The 17,058-nt window shown below is 40.4% G+C and overlaps 2 protein-coding genes and 1 long non-coding RNA gene across 3 annotated transcripts in view; all 3 read left to right on the top strand.

Moving 5' to 3' along the window:
* Positions 1 to 17,058, top strand: part of LOC115126155 (uncharacterized) — a 46,090-nt gene that overhangs the window by 13,575 nt on the left and 15,457 nt on the right. The window lies entirely within an intron of this gene.
* LOC115124501 (B-cell receptor CD22-like) lies at positions 2,950 to 7,490 on the top strand. Its single transcript, XM_029653939.2, has 7 exons — positions 2,950 to 3,277; positions 3,600 to 3,854; positions 4,380 to 4,643; positions 4,856 to 4,952; positions 5,049 to 5,103; positions 5,218 to 5,453; positions 6,022 to 7,490. The coding sequence occupies exons 1-7, from the start codon at positions 3,091 to 3,093 to the stop codon at positions 6,101 to 6,103; spliced, it is 1,176 nt and encodes a 391-aa protein (XP_029509799.2). The 5' UTR covers positions 2,950 to 3,090; the 3' UTR covers positions 6,104 to 7,490.
* On the top strand, positions 8,810 to 12,093 carry LOC115124673 (uncharacterized). Its single transcript, XR_010458671.1, has 4 exons — positions 8,810 to 9,229; positions 9,373 to 10,051; positions 10,347 to 10,411; positions 10,624 to 12,093. It is a non-coding gene; the product is annotated as an uncharacterized LOC115124673 (long non-coding RNA).

Genomic DNA, 17,058 nt, shown 5'->3' with positions numbered 1-17,058 from the left:
AGACATTATATGGATAACAGGCTATATTAGACTATATATGTATAACAGGCTACATTAGACTATATATGGATAACAGGCTACACTAGACTACATATGGATAACAGGCTACATTAGACTATATATGGATTACAGGCTACATTAGACTATATATGGATAACAGGCTACATTAGACATTATATGCATAACATGCTACATTAGACTATATATGGATAACAGGCTACACTAGACTACATATGGATAACAGGCTACACTAGACTACATATGGATAACAGGCTACATTAGACTATATATGGATAACAGGCTACATTAGACTATATATGGATTACAGGCTACATTAGACTATATATGGATAACATGCTACATTAGACTATATATGGATAACAGGCTACACTAGACTACATATGGATAACAGGCTACATTAGACTATATATGGATAACAGGCTACATTAGACTATATATGGATAACAGGCTACACTAGACTACATATGGATAACAGGCTACATTAGACTACATATGGATAACAGGCTACATTAGACTATATATGGATAACAGGCTACATTAGACTATATATGGATTACAGGCTACATTAGACATTATATGGATAACATGCTACATTAGACTATATATGGATAACAGGCTACATTAGACTATATGGATAACATGCTACATTAGACTATATATGGATAACAGGCTACATTAGACTATATGGATAACATGCTACATTAGACTATATATAGATAACAGGCTACATTAGACTATATATGGATAACAGGCTACATTAGACTATATATGGATAACAGGCTACACTAGACTACATATGGATAACAGGCTACATTAGACTATATATGGAAAACAGGCTACATTAGACTATATATGGATAACAGGCTACACTAGACTATATATGGATAACAGGCTACATTAGAATATGTCACATCAGGGCCAGTATTCATAAGGTGTCTCCCCCGGTGTGGTTGAGTGTGTGTGTGTGAATGACACAGTGGATTTATCTGAAGACCCTTCAGGACCAGACTGATAGGGAGGAGGGTTGACATATATACTGATACTACATACTACATATATGTGTGTGTGTGTGTGTGTGTGTGTGTGTGTGTGTGTGTGTGTGTGTGTGTGTGTGTGTGTGTGTGTGTGTGTGTGTGTGAGTCACTTGCTGTTTATTCTCACAGATAGGAGTTATCATTGAACCTGGTGGTCAGTCTTTAGGCCCCTCACTCCTCAGTCCTGGGCTGCTTCTGTCCCGAGCTGCCCCTCTATCCCGAGCTGCCCCTCTGTCCCGAGCTGCCCCTCTGTCCCGAGCTGCCCCTCTGTCCCGAGCTGCCCCTCAGTCCCGAGCTGCCCCTCAGTCACGAGCTGCCCCTTGGTCCGGTGGGGATCTGGGTGAGGACTATTAGGCCATGGTCGGCGGAGAGGGTGGATTATCCCAGGACGCGAAGGGGAGGAACAAGGACATTAATGGAGTGGGGTCCGTCCCGAGCCGAGCCGCCACCATGGACAGACGCCACCGGACCCTCCCTATGGTTTGAGGTGCGTCCGGGAGTCCGCACCTTAGGGGGGTTCTGTCACGCCTTGGTCATTGTATTTTGTGTTTTTGTTATATGTTTGGGTAGGCCAGGGTGTGACATGGGTTTATATGTTGTTTTTCGTATTGGGGTTTGTAGTTTTGGGATCGCGGCTGATTAGGGGTGTTGTATAGGCTTGGCTGCCTGAGGCGATTCTCAATCAGAGTCAGGTGATTCTAGTTGTCTCTGATTGGGAACCGTATTTAGGTAGCCTCAGTTTCGCTTTGTATTTTGTGGGTGATTGTTCCTGTCTCTGTGTAGTTTCACCAGATAGCCTGTAATATGTTTCACGTTCCGTTTGTTGTTTTTGTATTCACAGTTATTTCATGTATCGTTCCGTTTTCTTTCATTAAAGTAACATAAGTAACCACCACGCTGCATTTCGGTCCGACTCTCTTTCTACAACAGACGAACGCCGTTACACATTTTTGCTTAAGTTTCATTTAATTAATGTTGTGTGGCTGTGTTTCTGCTTTAGTTCCGTATGCTTTGCCACGCAGTGTTGAATGGGCTTCAAGGTATATAATCAAATTCATGAAAATGCAGGCAAATGGATGAATTTACTTCTATCAAATACCTTTCATTATGTTTTTACACTTGTACACCATTGCACTACATTTTTGAGCAGTGAAGACCCATGAAAAAAACTACAAAAGTTTAAAAACTACAAAGCTGAGGGGATAGTCACTTCCTGGTTACTTTCACAGCATGTGATTTACACATTGTTGATTTTTTCTTTTTTTTACTTGGAGGTGAGGTGCCCTGATTGGTGTCACTCGTTAGTCAGAATGTGTTACAACTGTTGGGTTTTATTTTGTTTGCCTCTTCTTGGGTAAATGTTGTGGGCGCTCATGTCTTTTTGTTCCAGTTGTTGTTGATAGTACATTTTCAATGGACTCCCCCATGAGTGTCTTTCAGAGCCCACTAGTCTCATTTTTGTCTTTGTCAGTGACTCTTATTAATTCCCATTTTTGTTTGGTTAGATTTGAGGTTTTCTTGCTGGGGAACGTAACAGCATAAGTGAATACAGTAGATTCAGCCCAGTCAAAACTGTTCGCTGCTCTGGCCCCCCAATGGTGGAACAAACTCCCTCACGACGCCAGGACAGCGGAGTCAATCACCACCTTCCGGAGACACCTGAAACCCCACCTCTTTGGGGAATACCTAGGATAGGATAGAGTAATCCCTCTCACCCCCCCTCCCCCTGAAAAGATTTAGATGCACTACTGTTCCACTGGAGGTCATAAGGTGAATGCACCAATTTGTAAGTCGCTCTGGATAAGAGCGTCTGCTAAATGACTTAAATGTAATGTAAAAATGTAGATATTGTAATTAAGAATTTTATAAAGGTGTTATATTGTCTTGTATTTCAGGTCAGAAGTGTTGGAGTGTGACTTACACCCATCAGAGTATCTGTGTCTTGAAGGGGTCAACAGTGGACATATCCTGCTCTTACACATATCCCAGTTATCATGAGATAAAAAAAGCTTTCTGGTTTACTAAATGGTCTGGTATGGACACTGAAGAGCTGAGCTCAATGCCAGGGTATGAAGGTCATATAGAGTACCTTGGGGATAAGAAGAGTGACTGTACCCTGAGAATCACAGACCTGAGATTGAGTGACTCTGCTGGGTTCAGGTTCAGATTCATAACATCTGGAGGAAAGTTTTCTGGCTCACCTGTCTCCCTGACTGTCACAAGTAATTTGTCACTCATCTCACATCTATGACACATATCTAGATAGCTGTAATGTGAGTGTTGTTTTGTATGTATGCTAATGAGAATGTTGTGTTTTAATCTGTTTTATTGATTCTATGGAACCCAGGACTTCCTGAAAACAGTGGAAATGATTACAGAGTTGACTGTCCTGTCTAAATATATCATATGAATGACCGTAATGACCTTATTTAAGGGCAGTCATGCAGACACTGCAGTGTTATGTAACAGGGGAAAATTATATAATATTTCACATAAGAGGACATATATAGGAGGAGAATAATGATTTGGTTCCTTTTACTCTAGATGTTGTGTTGGAGATGGATCCTACATCTGTGTCAGAGGGGGAGAATGTCACACTGAGATGTAGAACCAAATGTACACTGAACCCCATCACAGCCTACAGTTGGGATAAGAATGGACAGCCTATACCAAACAGCAACACCTCCTCTCCTGTCTATATCCTATTCTCAGTCAGCAGTGAGGATACAGGCAGATACTCCTGTTCTGTAGAAGGACATGAGGATCTCCACTCTGCTGAAGAGACTCTCACTGTCACATGTAAGTACATTGAGGGTTTTAATGTCCACTTTGATGTACTGACAATGTTGATACTTGAATTTAGAAGAGATTGTTTTACACATAAATATATATATCAATACATATTTTAGTGTGTAACATCCTGTCGCTCCCTGACCATAGAGAGCCCTCGGATCTCTATGGTGTTTAGGTCAGAGCGTGACTAGGGGGGTGTTCTAGTCATTTATTTTCTATATGGCTGGTTCATGTTGCACCTCAGTACTGTCGGTCGTTGTTAGTTTATTGGTTTATTTTAAGTTTCACTAAAAATAAAGATGTAGAACTCCAATCATGCTGCGCCTTGGTCCGTCTCTCCACACGATCGTGACTCATCCATTTCCCTGAATGTGCATTACCACAATATCTTCATTATTTTTAGTGATTGTGTTTCACATTTTCTTTTGCTCTGAATAAATAATTTATTATAATTTATAAATGATTTCAAACTCACCCGTAAAATGTAAACACAACTGTTGCTATAAATAAATACAATGTATTTTACACCAGATGGACCAAAGAACACCTCAGTATCAGTCAGTCCCTCTGGTGAACTAGTGGAGGGCAGGTCAGTGACTCTGACCTGCAGCAGTGATGCCAACCCACCTGTGGACAAATACACCTGGTACAAGAAGAACGTAACCTCACCAAAAGCATCAGGACAGAGTTACAACATCACTAACATCATCTCTGAGGACAGAGGAGAATATTACTGTGAGGCCCAGAATGGAAGAGGATCTATGAACTCTACAGCTCTGATGATCATTGTAGCAGGTAAAGTTACATCTTCAATACTTCAATACAAATTGATGTTCAATAAGAAATGATGTTTCAAGGTAATCTTCTTCTAGTTTGCCTCATTACACTTTGGTTTATAACTATACATAGGCTTCTATATACAAGAATTGCATTCATGTCCTGTTTTGCTGTATATTCGTTTTCACTTCATAATAACCTGTACTCATATCATCCATTTGATCTTTTAGGGAAACAGACCTCAGTTCTGACTGCAGCTGTAGGAATCATAGTGGTTGTTCTGGGTGTCATACTGGCTTCATGTCTCTCTGGACTCATGTGGTTCAGGTGAGTGAAAATGTATATTTTAAAGATGATTTTACTTTATTATCTTCATTACTTTATTAATATATTCATTCATTCACTCATTCATTTACAAAACAGGAAGAAGGTCTTCAAAACCACCTCTGACACAAGACACATGACAGGCAATGGACAGGTGAGTCTGTTGAAACAGATGTAGGATTGTTTTTATTGCTTTGTGGGACATTTCCACTCTTCTTGCTGTCTGTCACCAGGTCTATTTATATTGTCTGTTCTCTCTCTCCATCAGCGAGACTCTAGTCCAGTGTATGACAACATCTCAGGCATGGCCTTCACCCCTACTGCAGCACAGACAGCGGCCACCGTCGACCAAGATGACATTCACTTCACCAGCATCCACGTCTCTCACTCCAAAAACCAGGAAGTGCCTCTGTACTCCACCGTCCAGCTGCTTCAACCCCAGAAAGAGGATGAGGATGTCCAGTACGCTGCTGTGAATTTCAACCTCCCCAGTGCTGTCACCTGGTGAGCATATTCTGCCATTACAACAACATAGAATATATACTATGTAGAACATGTGAACACACAGACAACATCAAGGCCATTCATATGCTGCTGCTTATTGGAGGAGAGGACAATGATGTCATTAAAATAAGCAAAACAGTTGACCCCTAGTGACCCCTCATTGCTCCCTGATAACTCCATCACTATCTGAGGGTTGAAGGAGAAATCTTCATGTCAAGTGACATTTCATTGAACTCTATGGTGAACTCTAGGGGCATACTATGGTGTGACAGTGAACATTTTGAAAAGTCACAGTTTTAATGTCTAAAAGGTTCCAGTAGTATTCTTCAGGCCAAATGGCATTTCCTGAAACTACAAACTCAACCATTTACATCTCAAGACAGTTACAAAGACATGTCTATAATGAAGGAGGGATGTGATGATGGTTTTGAGTAACTGTTCTGCTTGCATTCCAAATGGCACCCTATTCCCTATTTAGTTCACTACTGGTCTAAAGTAGTGCATGCAACAAGGGAGTAGGGTGCCATTTGGGACTCACTTTCAGTTTAACGTCTGTTTCTTTCTCCAGGTCCACGGTGGAACAAGCAGCTGAGGAGGATCCCTCTGTTCTCTACAGTACAGTCAACAAACCCAGAACCAAGAAGACCTGAACACAACAAACCCAGAACCAAGAAGACCTGAACACAATAAACCCAGAACCAAGAAGACCTGAACACAACAAACCCAGAACCAAGAAGACCTGAACACAACAAACCCAGAACCAAGAAGACCTGAACACAACAAACCCAGAACCAAGAAGACCTGAAAACAACAAACCCAGAACCAAGAAGACCTGAACACAATAAACCCAGAACCAAGAAGACCTGAACACAACAAACCCAGAACCAAGAAGACCTGAACACAATAAACCCAGAACCAAGAAGACCTGAATACAATAAACCCAGAACCAAGAAGACCTGAACACAATAAACCCAGAACCAAGAAGACCTGAACACAACAAACCCAGAACCAAGAAGACCTGAACACAATAAACCCAGAACCAAGAAGACCTGAACACAACAAACCCAGAACCAAGAAGACCTGAACACAACAAACCCAGAACCAAGAAGACCTGAACACAACAAACCCAGAACCAAGAAGACCTGAACACAACAAACCCAGAACCAAGAAGACCTGAACACAATAAACCCAGAACCAAGAAGACCTGAACACAACAAACCCAGAACCAAGAAGACCTGAACACAACAAACCCAGAACCAAGAAGACCTGAACACAATAAACCCAGAACAAAGAAGACCTGAACACAACAAACCCAGAACCAAGAAGACCTGAACACAACAAACCCAAAACCAAGAAGACCTGACAAACCCAGAACCAAGAACTGAAAACAACAAACCCAGAACCAAGAAGACCTTGTATATCTGGACCCGTATATTATAACTAGTGGTATAATTAAGCAATAAGGTCAGAGGCGGTGTGGTATATTGGCATATATACTGTACCACGGCTAAGGACTGTTCTTAAGCACGACACAACGCAGAGTTCCTGGATACAGCCCTTAGCTGTGGTATATTGGCCTATATACTGTACCACGGCTAAGGACTGTTCTTAAGCACGACACAACGCAGAGTGCCTTGATACAGCCCTTAGCTGTGGTATATTGGTCTATATACTGTACCACGGCTAATGACTGTTGTTCTGCACAACGCAGAGTGCCTTGATACAGCCCTTAGCCGTGGTATATTGACCATATACTACAACCCAGAGGGCCTTATTGCTATTATAAACTGGTTACCAACATAAATAGAAAGTAAACAAATATTTTTGTGTTATACCAGTGTTCTATTGTCTGATATACTGTATGTGAAATGAAATGCTTATTCAGCCAATCAGCATTCAGGACCTAAACTACCTGGTTTATAATAGTATCTAGTAATATACAGTGCATTCAGAAAGTTTTCAGACCCCTTGACTTTTTCCACATTTTGTTATGTTACAGCCTTATTCTAAAATTGAATAAATAGTTTTTTTCCCTCATCAATCTACACACAATACCCCATAATGACAAAGAAAAAACAGGTTTTTAGAAAGGTTTGCAAATGGATAAAAAATACAAAATGGAAGTATCACATTACGTAAGTATACATACCCTTTACTCAGTACTTTGTTAAAGCACCATTGGCAGCAAGTCTTTCTTGGGTATCATGATACCAGCTCAAATTTTTTTTTGTTAATTTTGGTTGTCTGTTACCCAAATAAATTAAATTAGTTTCTATACACTTTATATATAGTTTGCTTGATTTAAAAAAATGTTTAAAAGTTTTTATGACAGTTATAGCACCATTTTGCCTCAAAATTCAGGACGTAGTTCTGCTTGATGCAATGTTTCTTATTACTTTTGTTAAACATTACTAATGTGTGAAGTGTAAACAAATCATACAAATGCTGCTGTGATTCAGTGTCAACGCACCGTATAGTTCACAATCCACTTTGTCCAGAGCAGCTGTGTGATGCACAAAAATGCCAGTTTATGGAAGCCACTTTACTTGATTGTCAGAGGTAACAGAGTTAACTTCTAGCTGGCTAGCTAGCTTTCGGTATCACTGAACAACGTCTGCTTCATGTAGCTAACAAGCCAACTGAGATAGCTAGTTCACTGAATTCATATGCAAGTCCAACGTCAACTCTTAATAACACAGTATCTTTACATGTTTGGTTTATTCTGTCCCAATTTTTTACATTTTCAAATGTTATTTGACATTTTATTTTGTGTATTTTCATTTGTATCTTTATCTGCTGCCATCTTTTCTTTGAATCCTCCCCTGACTCCGCCCACATCTTCCCGAAGTAGACCTGACCCCGCCCCCCCCCCCCCGAAGTAGACCTTGTGAGCATCGTAGATTTGCATGTTTCGCTCTCTGATCGGATTGTCTGAATTCACTAGTTGAGTGTCAATCACAACATTGATGAAAATACATTTTGAGAATATGTGAATCCCTCGTCCATTTCCCTGACCCCTGGCAAAGACATAGAATGTGTAAAGGGCAAAGATTTCAGCTTCGCCTGTTCCACTGATATGGATTCAGTTAAAACAAATATGGAAACTCCAATGTTCCCACCAGTCTCATACTTTTAAATCCATGACGGGAAGAATGAACTTGCACACTTGGGAAAGGGTTGGGAATCGGGACCTCAGTCTCAGGCACATTATTACCAGTTTGATATTTTGTTATTGATCCAAATGGATGAGGACATGATTGGGACATATGAAGAGAGACAGGAGGCTGCAGTAATGTTGAGATGCCAGTAGGAGGAGATGTGAGATGCCAGTGGGAGGAGATGTTGAGATGTGTTGAGATGCCAGTAGGGGGAGCTCTAGTCTAGAACACTGGAACCTTCAGTAGCACTTTGATGGAGATGATGAGGAGTGGTGGGTCACATCTTGTGAGGAAACACATTAAGAAACCATATATCACAGTCAACACTTTGTTGTGGATCTGTATTTAAAGAAAATACTATGTTGAAAATGGGCTGCATTTAGCCCCTTTAAAAAATGTAGTCCCACTCCTCAAATGAAGAAATGTAAATAGCTATGCAGTCTTTAGCAGTACATCCAGTACATCCCTTTCTGACATGCTGTTGATGCATGTGATTGTCTTAAATCCCTGACTAGGCTACTTTCACAATGTGTCAGTCACTAAAATCACACTTCTTGTTTCTATGCACAGCTACGACAGTAAGTTGACTCACTGTACAAGACCTCCCCCCTTCACTCTGTAAGTACGGTTGACGAGATCATTAAATACATATATATTTATTTATTTTTTGACACTTTGTGAATATGGACCCTGGACTGTTTTAATGGATCAGGTGGAGTTATTCACCAGCTATAGAGTGAGTTGTTGTTTATGTTTCTAAGACTGCAGGGTGGGAGATGCAATAATGGCCTTGAGAACAGCAGGAAGTGTGTTGGGGGTCTTTCTCTGGTCTGTAGCAGGTCTGGTCTCATTCATAATGTTTTAGTAATGTTATCTTAATGTTATTCTGTGTGTTCAGGGACATCGTCTGTTAGGGGCTTCTTCTTTTCTGGAATAGTTGTCTTTTACACCTCACTGAGTAACACTTAGGTCCTTTCTGTGGTTTCCATTCACACTCAGCAAGTAGAGTACGGCAACAAAATGTGGACAAATGCTGTTAGTGTGAGGAAATGGGTCTGCAATGTATAATCACTATCATGTGTGATTGTGTTTCAGTGTTACTTGGTCAGGATGGCTGGAGTGTGAAGTACATCACTCAGAGTATCTGTACCATGAAGGGGTTAACAGTGGGGATGTCCTGCTGTTACACATATCCCAGTGGTACAGTCACAACAACCTTCTGTTTCACTAGAAATGATGCTGAGGGGAATCCTGTGACTCTGAGTGATGAACCAGACTACACAGGTCATGTGACGTACTGTAGCAACAAGAAGAATGGCCACACCCTGACAATCAGAGATCTGAGAGAGTGTGACTCAGCTATGTACAAGTTCAGATTTATAACAGATCAGACCGTAAGGAAATATAGTGGTGATCCTGGAGTCACTCTGACTGTCACAGGTACAGTTACATTCAATATAGTTAAACTGCTGAATTCCATTTATTTCAGGAAATTGTCTTGGTTTGCATTTATGTCTGTATAACATAGGATTTCTTCCATCTGTGTATTAGAGGGAAAACTCAGTGATAAAGGGATTTACAGTGATATAGTTTTTTAGTCACTTTATTTGGATAGTCTGGATAGATGCTCTACAGATAGTCATGATATCAACACACTTCCTGTTGATAAGTTACTGCCTTTTCTTTACTCTTTCTACTATTTTCCCTGTACCTTGACACAGCTCTCTCTCCACAGAGTGTCCATCCTGACCCTAACTGGAAAACACACACCACTGAAAATGAGGATCAGACACTCTGGCAGTAAGTATGTTATAACATATTCATTAATGTGTTTATTTTGTATATAGTATTTGTGTTTGTTTGTGTGAGTGAGTGGGTAAGTGGGTGAGTGAGAGAAAGACAGACACAGAGGAGAGAGATGAACACAGAAAGTAGAAGTGAGAGTGAATACTATAGAGCAGTGTGTAAAGTGCTCATACTGTGTTTCCTTTGTCGCTGTCTCTCTCTTTGAGTGTGAAAATCTCCCACAGTGACACGTTCACATCTCTTCAGAGAGACGCTCAGCACTCCGTGTATCAGACCATCCAGGGAAGAGAACCACCACAGAACCTGGAGGGAAGAGAACCACCACAGAACCTGGAGCGAAGAGAACCACTACAGAACCTGGACTAAAGAGAACCACCACAGAATTTGGACTGAAGAGAACCACCACAGAACCTGGACTGAAGAGAACCACCACAGAACATGGACTAAAGAGCTATGGCCCCAAACCAAAGCTAGTCCTTACACTCTATTCTCTTGCTAATATATTGTTATAATATCTTGAAGTTTCACCCAAATGACAAAATGACACATTGGTTTCCCTTCCCTTTTATCAGTCTATGAACATGGTGTGACATCAGTCCCTGCTTTGGTTTAGTTTCCCCTGACACTGTTTCCACTTGCTAACGTTTTAGCATTTGTGGCACAAATCCCATTCGTCATGTGACTGAGAGGCATTTCTCGCACATCATTTCGAAATCAATCAAAAGTTATTTTTAAATGTGTTGTGAAGCTCAACAAAATCACTTACAGATGATTTGAACATGATGAGAGAATGTTAATATGTGAAATCTTAATATCAGTCCTGTGACTTGAATGGGATTTTTGTAAATGTGGGAGTGTTCGACATTGTAGCCAACTTTATAGGCGAGTCGAGATCTACAAATCACCTTGCATGATGAATAACTACTCAATATTATTTATAGATCATTCATTCAGTCACAATTTACCCATGACACATCAGTTTTGATGCTCTCGAACACTGTCTGTGTGACTGCTGAAGGAAGCCTTCTCTGCATAAGCTTCTTGGTCCCTGACATAGAGTTGGATAGAAGGTACATCTTGACATCTTTGTCATGATGTCTTCTGTGACAGAATGAGCAGCACCATTGAGGGATATTTCAATATTCAAGTTGTTAATATCTTCAACTTCCATAAGTTTAATAACAGTCGGTATACCAACTGAAATGGGGTATTCAATGGCTTAGCTATGCTAAAACAGGCTTTGAAGCAAGTACGCCCTCTATTCAACTCTATTGTCCCTGACTGCTTCAATGTTGTGTCAACCACAGACTTCAAACCTGACACTCAGTGTCTATTTACATAGACTTCCAGTAAGTGAACTTACAACACATCTCCCCTTCACTCTGTAAGTCTGCTTGACTATATCTTACAATATGTTTATTTTATCATTTGTTTGTTTCCATGAACTTCTGTATCCTGTTATCTGCATGGTGATGCTGTTGTAATGTATGTTTTGTTTTTCTGTTATTTACAGTATAATCTATAGATGTATTTCTGCGTATTTAATCTGATACAGTATTGTACATGGGGTTACACATGTAATATTTTTGTATGGTATTTTAAGGACTCTCAAAGCAATAGATTGTTGTGGAGACTTGTTTGAAAATGACCTAAAGTAAGATTGAGAGTAACAGTGATTAGGTGTATGCTTCGTAAGAGCTTTAGGAGTAATATTAACATGAGACACAGTGATGGTGTGTTGTGTTTAGGAGTAGTATTAACATGAGACACAGTGATGGTGGGTTGTGTTTAGGAGTAGTATTAACATGAGACACAGTGATGGTGTGTTGTGTTTAGGAGTAGTATTAACATGAGACACAGTGATGGTGGGTTGTGTTTAGGAGTAGTATAAACCTAAGACACAGTGATGGTGGGTTGTGTTTAGGAGTAGTATTAACATGAGACACAATGATGGTGGGTTGTGTTTAGGAGTAGCATTAACATGAGACAGTGATGGTGGGTTGTGTTTAGGAGTAGTATTAACATGAGACAGTGATGGTGGGTTGTGTAGGAGTAGTATTAACATGAGACAGTGATGGTGGGTTGTGTTTAGGAGTAGGATTAACATGAGACACAGTGATGGTGGGTTGTGTTTAGGAGTAGTATTAACATGAGACACAGTGATGGTGGGTTGTGTTTAGGAGTAGTATTAACATGAGACACAGTGATGGTGGGTTGTGTTTAGGAGTAGTATTAACATGAGACACAGTGATGGTGGGTTGTGTTTAGGAGTAGTTTTAACATGAGACACAGTGATGGTTGGTTGTGTTTAGGAGTAGTATTAACATGAGACACAGTGATGGTGGGTTGTGTTTAGGAGTAGTATTAACATGAGACACAGTGATGGTGGGTTGTGTTTAGGAGTAGTATTAACATGAGACACAGTGATGGTGGGTTGTGTTTAGGAGTAGTATTAACATGAGACACAGTGATGGTGGGTTGTGTTTGGGAGTAGTATTATCATGAGACACAGTGATGGTGGGTTGTGTTTAGGAGTAGTATTAACATGAGACAGTGATGGTGGGTTGTGTAGGAGTAGTTTTAACATGAGACACAGTGATGGTGGTTTGTGTTTAGGAGTAGTATTAACATGAGACAGTGATGGTGGGTTGTGTTTAGGAGTAGTTTAAACATGAGACAGTGATGGTGGTTTGTGTTTAGGAGTAGGATTAACATGAGACAGTGATGGTGGGTTGTGTTTAGGAGTAGTTTAAACATGAGACACAGTGATGGTGGGTTGTGTTTAGGAGTAGTATTAACATGAGACACAGTGATGGTGGGTTGTGTTTAGGAGTAGTATAAACATGAGACACAGTGACGGTGGGTTGTGTTTAGGAGTAGTATTAACATGAGACACAGTGATGGTGGGTTGTGTTTAGGAGTAGTATTAACATGAGACAGTGATGGTGGGTTGTGTAGGAGTAGTTTTAACATGAGACACAGTGATGGTACTTTGTGTTTAGGAGTAGTATTAACATGAGACAGTGATGGTGGTTTGTGTTTAGGAGTAGGATTAACATGAGACAGTGATGGTGGGTTGTGTTTAGGAGTAGTTTAAACATGAGACAGTGATGGTGGTTTGTGTTTAGGAGTAGGATTAACATGAGACACAGTGATGGTGGGTTGTGTTTAGGAGTAGTATTAACATGAGACACAGTGATGGTGGGTTGTGTTTAGGAGTAGTATTAACATGAGACACAGTGATGGTGGGTTGTGTTTAGGAGTAGTATTAACATGAGACACAGTGATGGTGGGTTGTGTTTAGGAGTAGTATTAACATGAGACAGTGATGGTGGGTTGTGTTTAGGAGTAGTTTTAACATGAGACACAGTGATGGTTGGTTGTGTTTAGGAGTAGTATTAACATGAGACACAGTGAAGTTGGGTTGTGTTTAGGAGTAGTAGAGATGGTGGGTTGTGTTTAGGAGTAGTATTAACATGAGACAGTGATGGTGGGTTGTGTAGGAGTAGTTTTAACATGAGACAGTGATGGTGGGTTGTGTTTAGGAGTAGTTTAAACATGAGACAGTGATGGTGGTTTGTTTTTAGGAGTAGTATTAACATGAGACAGTGATGGTGGGTTGTGTTTAGGAGTAGTTTAAACATGAGACAGTGATGGTGGTTTGTGTTTAGGAGTAGGATTAACATGAGACAGTGATGGTGGGTTGTGTTTAGGAGTAGTTTAAACATGAGACAGTGATGGTGGTTTGTGTTTAGGAGTAGGATTAACATGAGACACAGTGATGGTGGGTTGTGTTTAGGAGTAGTATTAACATGAGACACAGTGATGGTGGGTTGTGTTTAGGAGTAGTATTAACATGAGACACAGTGATGGTGGGTTGTGTTTAGGAGTAGTATTAACATGAGACACAGTGATGGTGGGTTGTGTTTAGGAGTAGTATTAACATGAGACAGTGATGGTGGGTTGTGTTTAGGAGTAGTTTTAACATGAGACACAGTGATGGTTGGTTGTGTTTATGAGTAGTATTAACATGAGACACAGTGATGGTGGGTTGTGTTTAGGAGTAGTATTAACATGAGACACAGTGATGGTGGGTTGTGTTTAGGAGTAGTATTAACATGAGACACAGTGATGGTGGGTTGTGTTCAGGAGTAGTATTAACATGAGACACAGTGATGGTGGGTTGTGTTTAGGAGTAGTATTAACATGAGACACAGTGATGGTGGGTTGTGTTTAGGAGTAGTATTAACATGAGACAGTGATGGTGGGTTGTGTAGGAGTAGTTTTAACATGAGACACAGTGATGGTGGTTTGTGTTTAGGAGTAGTATTAACATGAGACAGTGATGGTGGGTTGTGTTTAGGAGTAGTTTAAACATGAGACACAGTGATGGTGGGTTGTGTTTAGGAGTAGTATTAACATGAGACACAGTGATGGTGGGTTGTGTTTAGGAGTAGTATAAACATGAGACACAGTGACGGTGGGTTGTGTTTAGGAGTAGTATTAACATGAGACACAGTGATGGTGGGTTGTGTTTAGGAGTAGTATTAACATGAGACAGTGATGGTGGGTTGTGTAGGAGTAGTTTTAACATGAGACACAGTGATGGTACTTTGTGTTTAGGAGTAGTATTAACATGAGACAGTGATGGTGGTTTGTGTTTAGGAGTAGGATTAACATGAGACAGTGATGGTGGGTTGTGTTTAGGAGTAGTTTAAACATGAGACAGTGATGGTGGTTTGTGTTTAGGAGTAGGATTAACATGAGACACAGTGATGGTGGGTTGTGTTTAGGAGTAGTATTAACATGAGACACAGTGATGGTGGGTTGTGTTTAGGAGTAGTATTAACATGAGACACAGTGATGGTGGGTTGTATTTAGGAGTAGTATTAACATGAGACACAGTGATGGTGGGTTGTGTTTAAGAGTAGTATTAACATGAGACAGTGATGGTGGGTTGTGTTTAGGAGTAGTTTTAACATGAGACACAGTGATGGTTGGTTGTGTTTAGGAGTAGTATTAACATGAGACACAGTGAAGTTGGGTTGTGTTTAGGAGTAGTAGAGATGGTGGGTTGTGTTTAGGAGTAGTATTAACATGAGACACAGTGATGGTGGCTTGTGTTTAGGAGTAGTATTAACATGAGACAGTGATGGTGGGTTGTGTAGGAGTAGTTTTAACATGAGACAGTGATGGTGGGTTGTGTTTAGGAGTAGTTTAAACATGAGACAGTGATGGTGGTTTGTTTTTAGGAGTAGTATTAACATGAGACAGTGATGGTGGGTTGTGTTTAGGAGTAGTTTAAACATGAGACAGTGATGGTGGTTTGTGTTTAGGAGTAGGATTAACATGAGACAGTGATGGTGGGTTGTGTTTAGGAGTAGTTTAAACATGAGACAGTGATGGTGGTTTGTGTTTAGGAGTAGGATTAACATGAGACACAGTGATGGTGGGTTGTGTTTAGGAGTAGTATTAACATGAGACACAGTGATGGTGGGTTGTGTTTAGGAGTAGTATTAACATGAGACACAGTGATGGTGGGTTGTGTTTAGGAGTAGTATTAACATGAGACACAGTGATGGTGGGTTGTGTTTAGGAGTAGTATTAACATGAGACAGTGATGGTGGGTTGTGTTTAGGAGTAGTTTTAACATGAGACACAGTGATGGTTGGTTGTGTTTATGAGTAGTATTAACATGAGACACAGTGATGGTGGGTTGTGTTTAGGAGTAGTATTAACATGAGACACAGTGATGGTGGGTTGTGTTTAGGAGTAGTATTAACATGAGACACAGTGATGGTGGGTTGTGTTCAGGAGTAGTATTAACATGAGACACAGTGATGGTGGGTTGTGTTTAGGAGTAGTATTAACATGAGACACAGTGATGGTGGGTTGTGTTTAGGAGTAGTATTAACATGAGACAGTGATGGTGGGTTGTGTAGGAGTAGTTTTAACATGAGACACAGTGATGGTGGTTTGTGTTTAGGAGTAGTATTAACATGAGACAGTGATGGTGGGTTGTGTTTAGGAGTAGTTTAAACATTAGACAGTGATGGTGGTTTGTGTTTAGGAGTAGGATTAACATGAGACAGTGATGGTGGGTTGTGTTTAGGAGTAGTTTAAACATGAGACAGTGATGGTGGTTTGTGTTTAGGAGTAGGATTAACATGAGACACAGTAATGGTGGGTTGTGTTTTTTTTGGTTTAGTTGCACACACTGACTGTCAATTTCCTGTTCTGCTTTCTTGTCTGTCCTCTCACAGGCCTGAATCATATCAGACATTTATATATGCACATTAGACTATACAGAATGTATTCCTCTGTAGCTCAGTTGGTAGAACATGGCACCTGCAACGTTATGGGTTTGGTTACCAGGACCACCCATAGGTAAAATATATGCACAAAGACTGTACATTGCTTTTGATAACTAAATGGCAATATTTATTGACAGCAGACTACAATAGACCACACAGTCAGTACAGCAGGCTGTGGTGATGTTCAATCCTGCCTCTCCTAGATACAGCTTCTACCAGTACTGTACAACAGAGGAGGCTCGTATATAGGAGGATGGACTCATTACAATGGCTGGAATGACATGAACAATCTAGAAGAAAAAGAAACGCACACCTATTTAGGCGAGG

This window comes from Oncorhynchus nerka, linkage group LG15 (assembly GCF_034236695.1).
Source record: "Oncorhynchus nerka isolate Pitt River linkage group LG15, Oner_Uvic_2.0, whole genome shotgun sequence".
Lineage (NCBI taxonomy): Eukaryota > Metazoa > Chordata > Actinopteri > Salmoniformes > Salmonidae > Oncorhynchus > Oncorhynchus nerka.
This window is presented reverse-complemented; position numbering and strand designations above follow the sequence as displayed.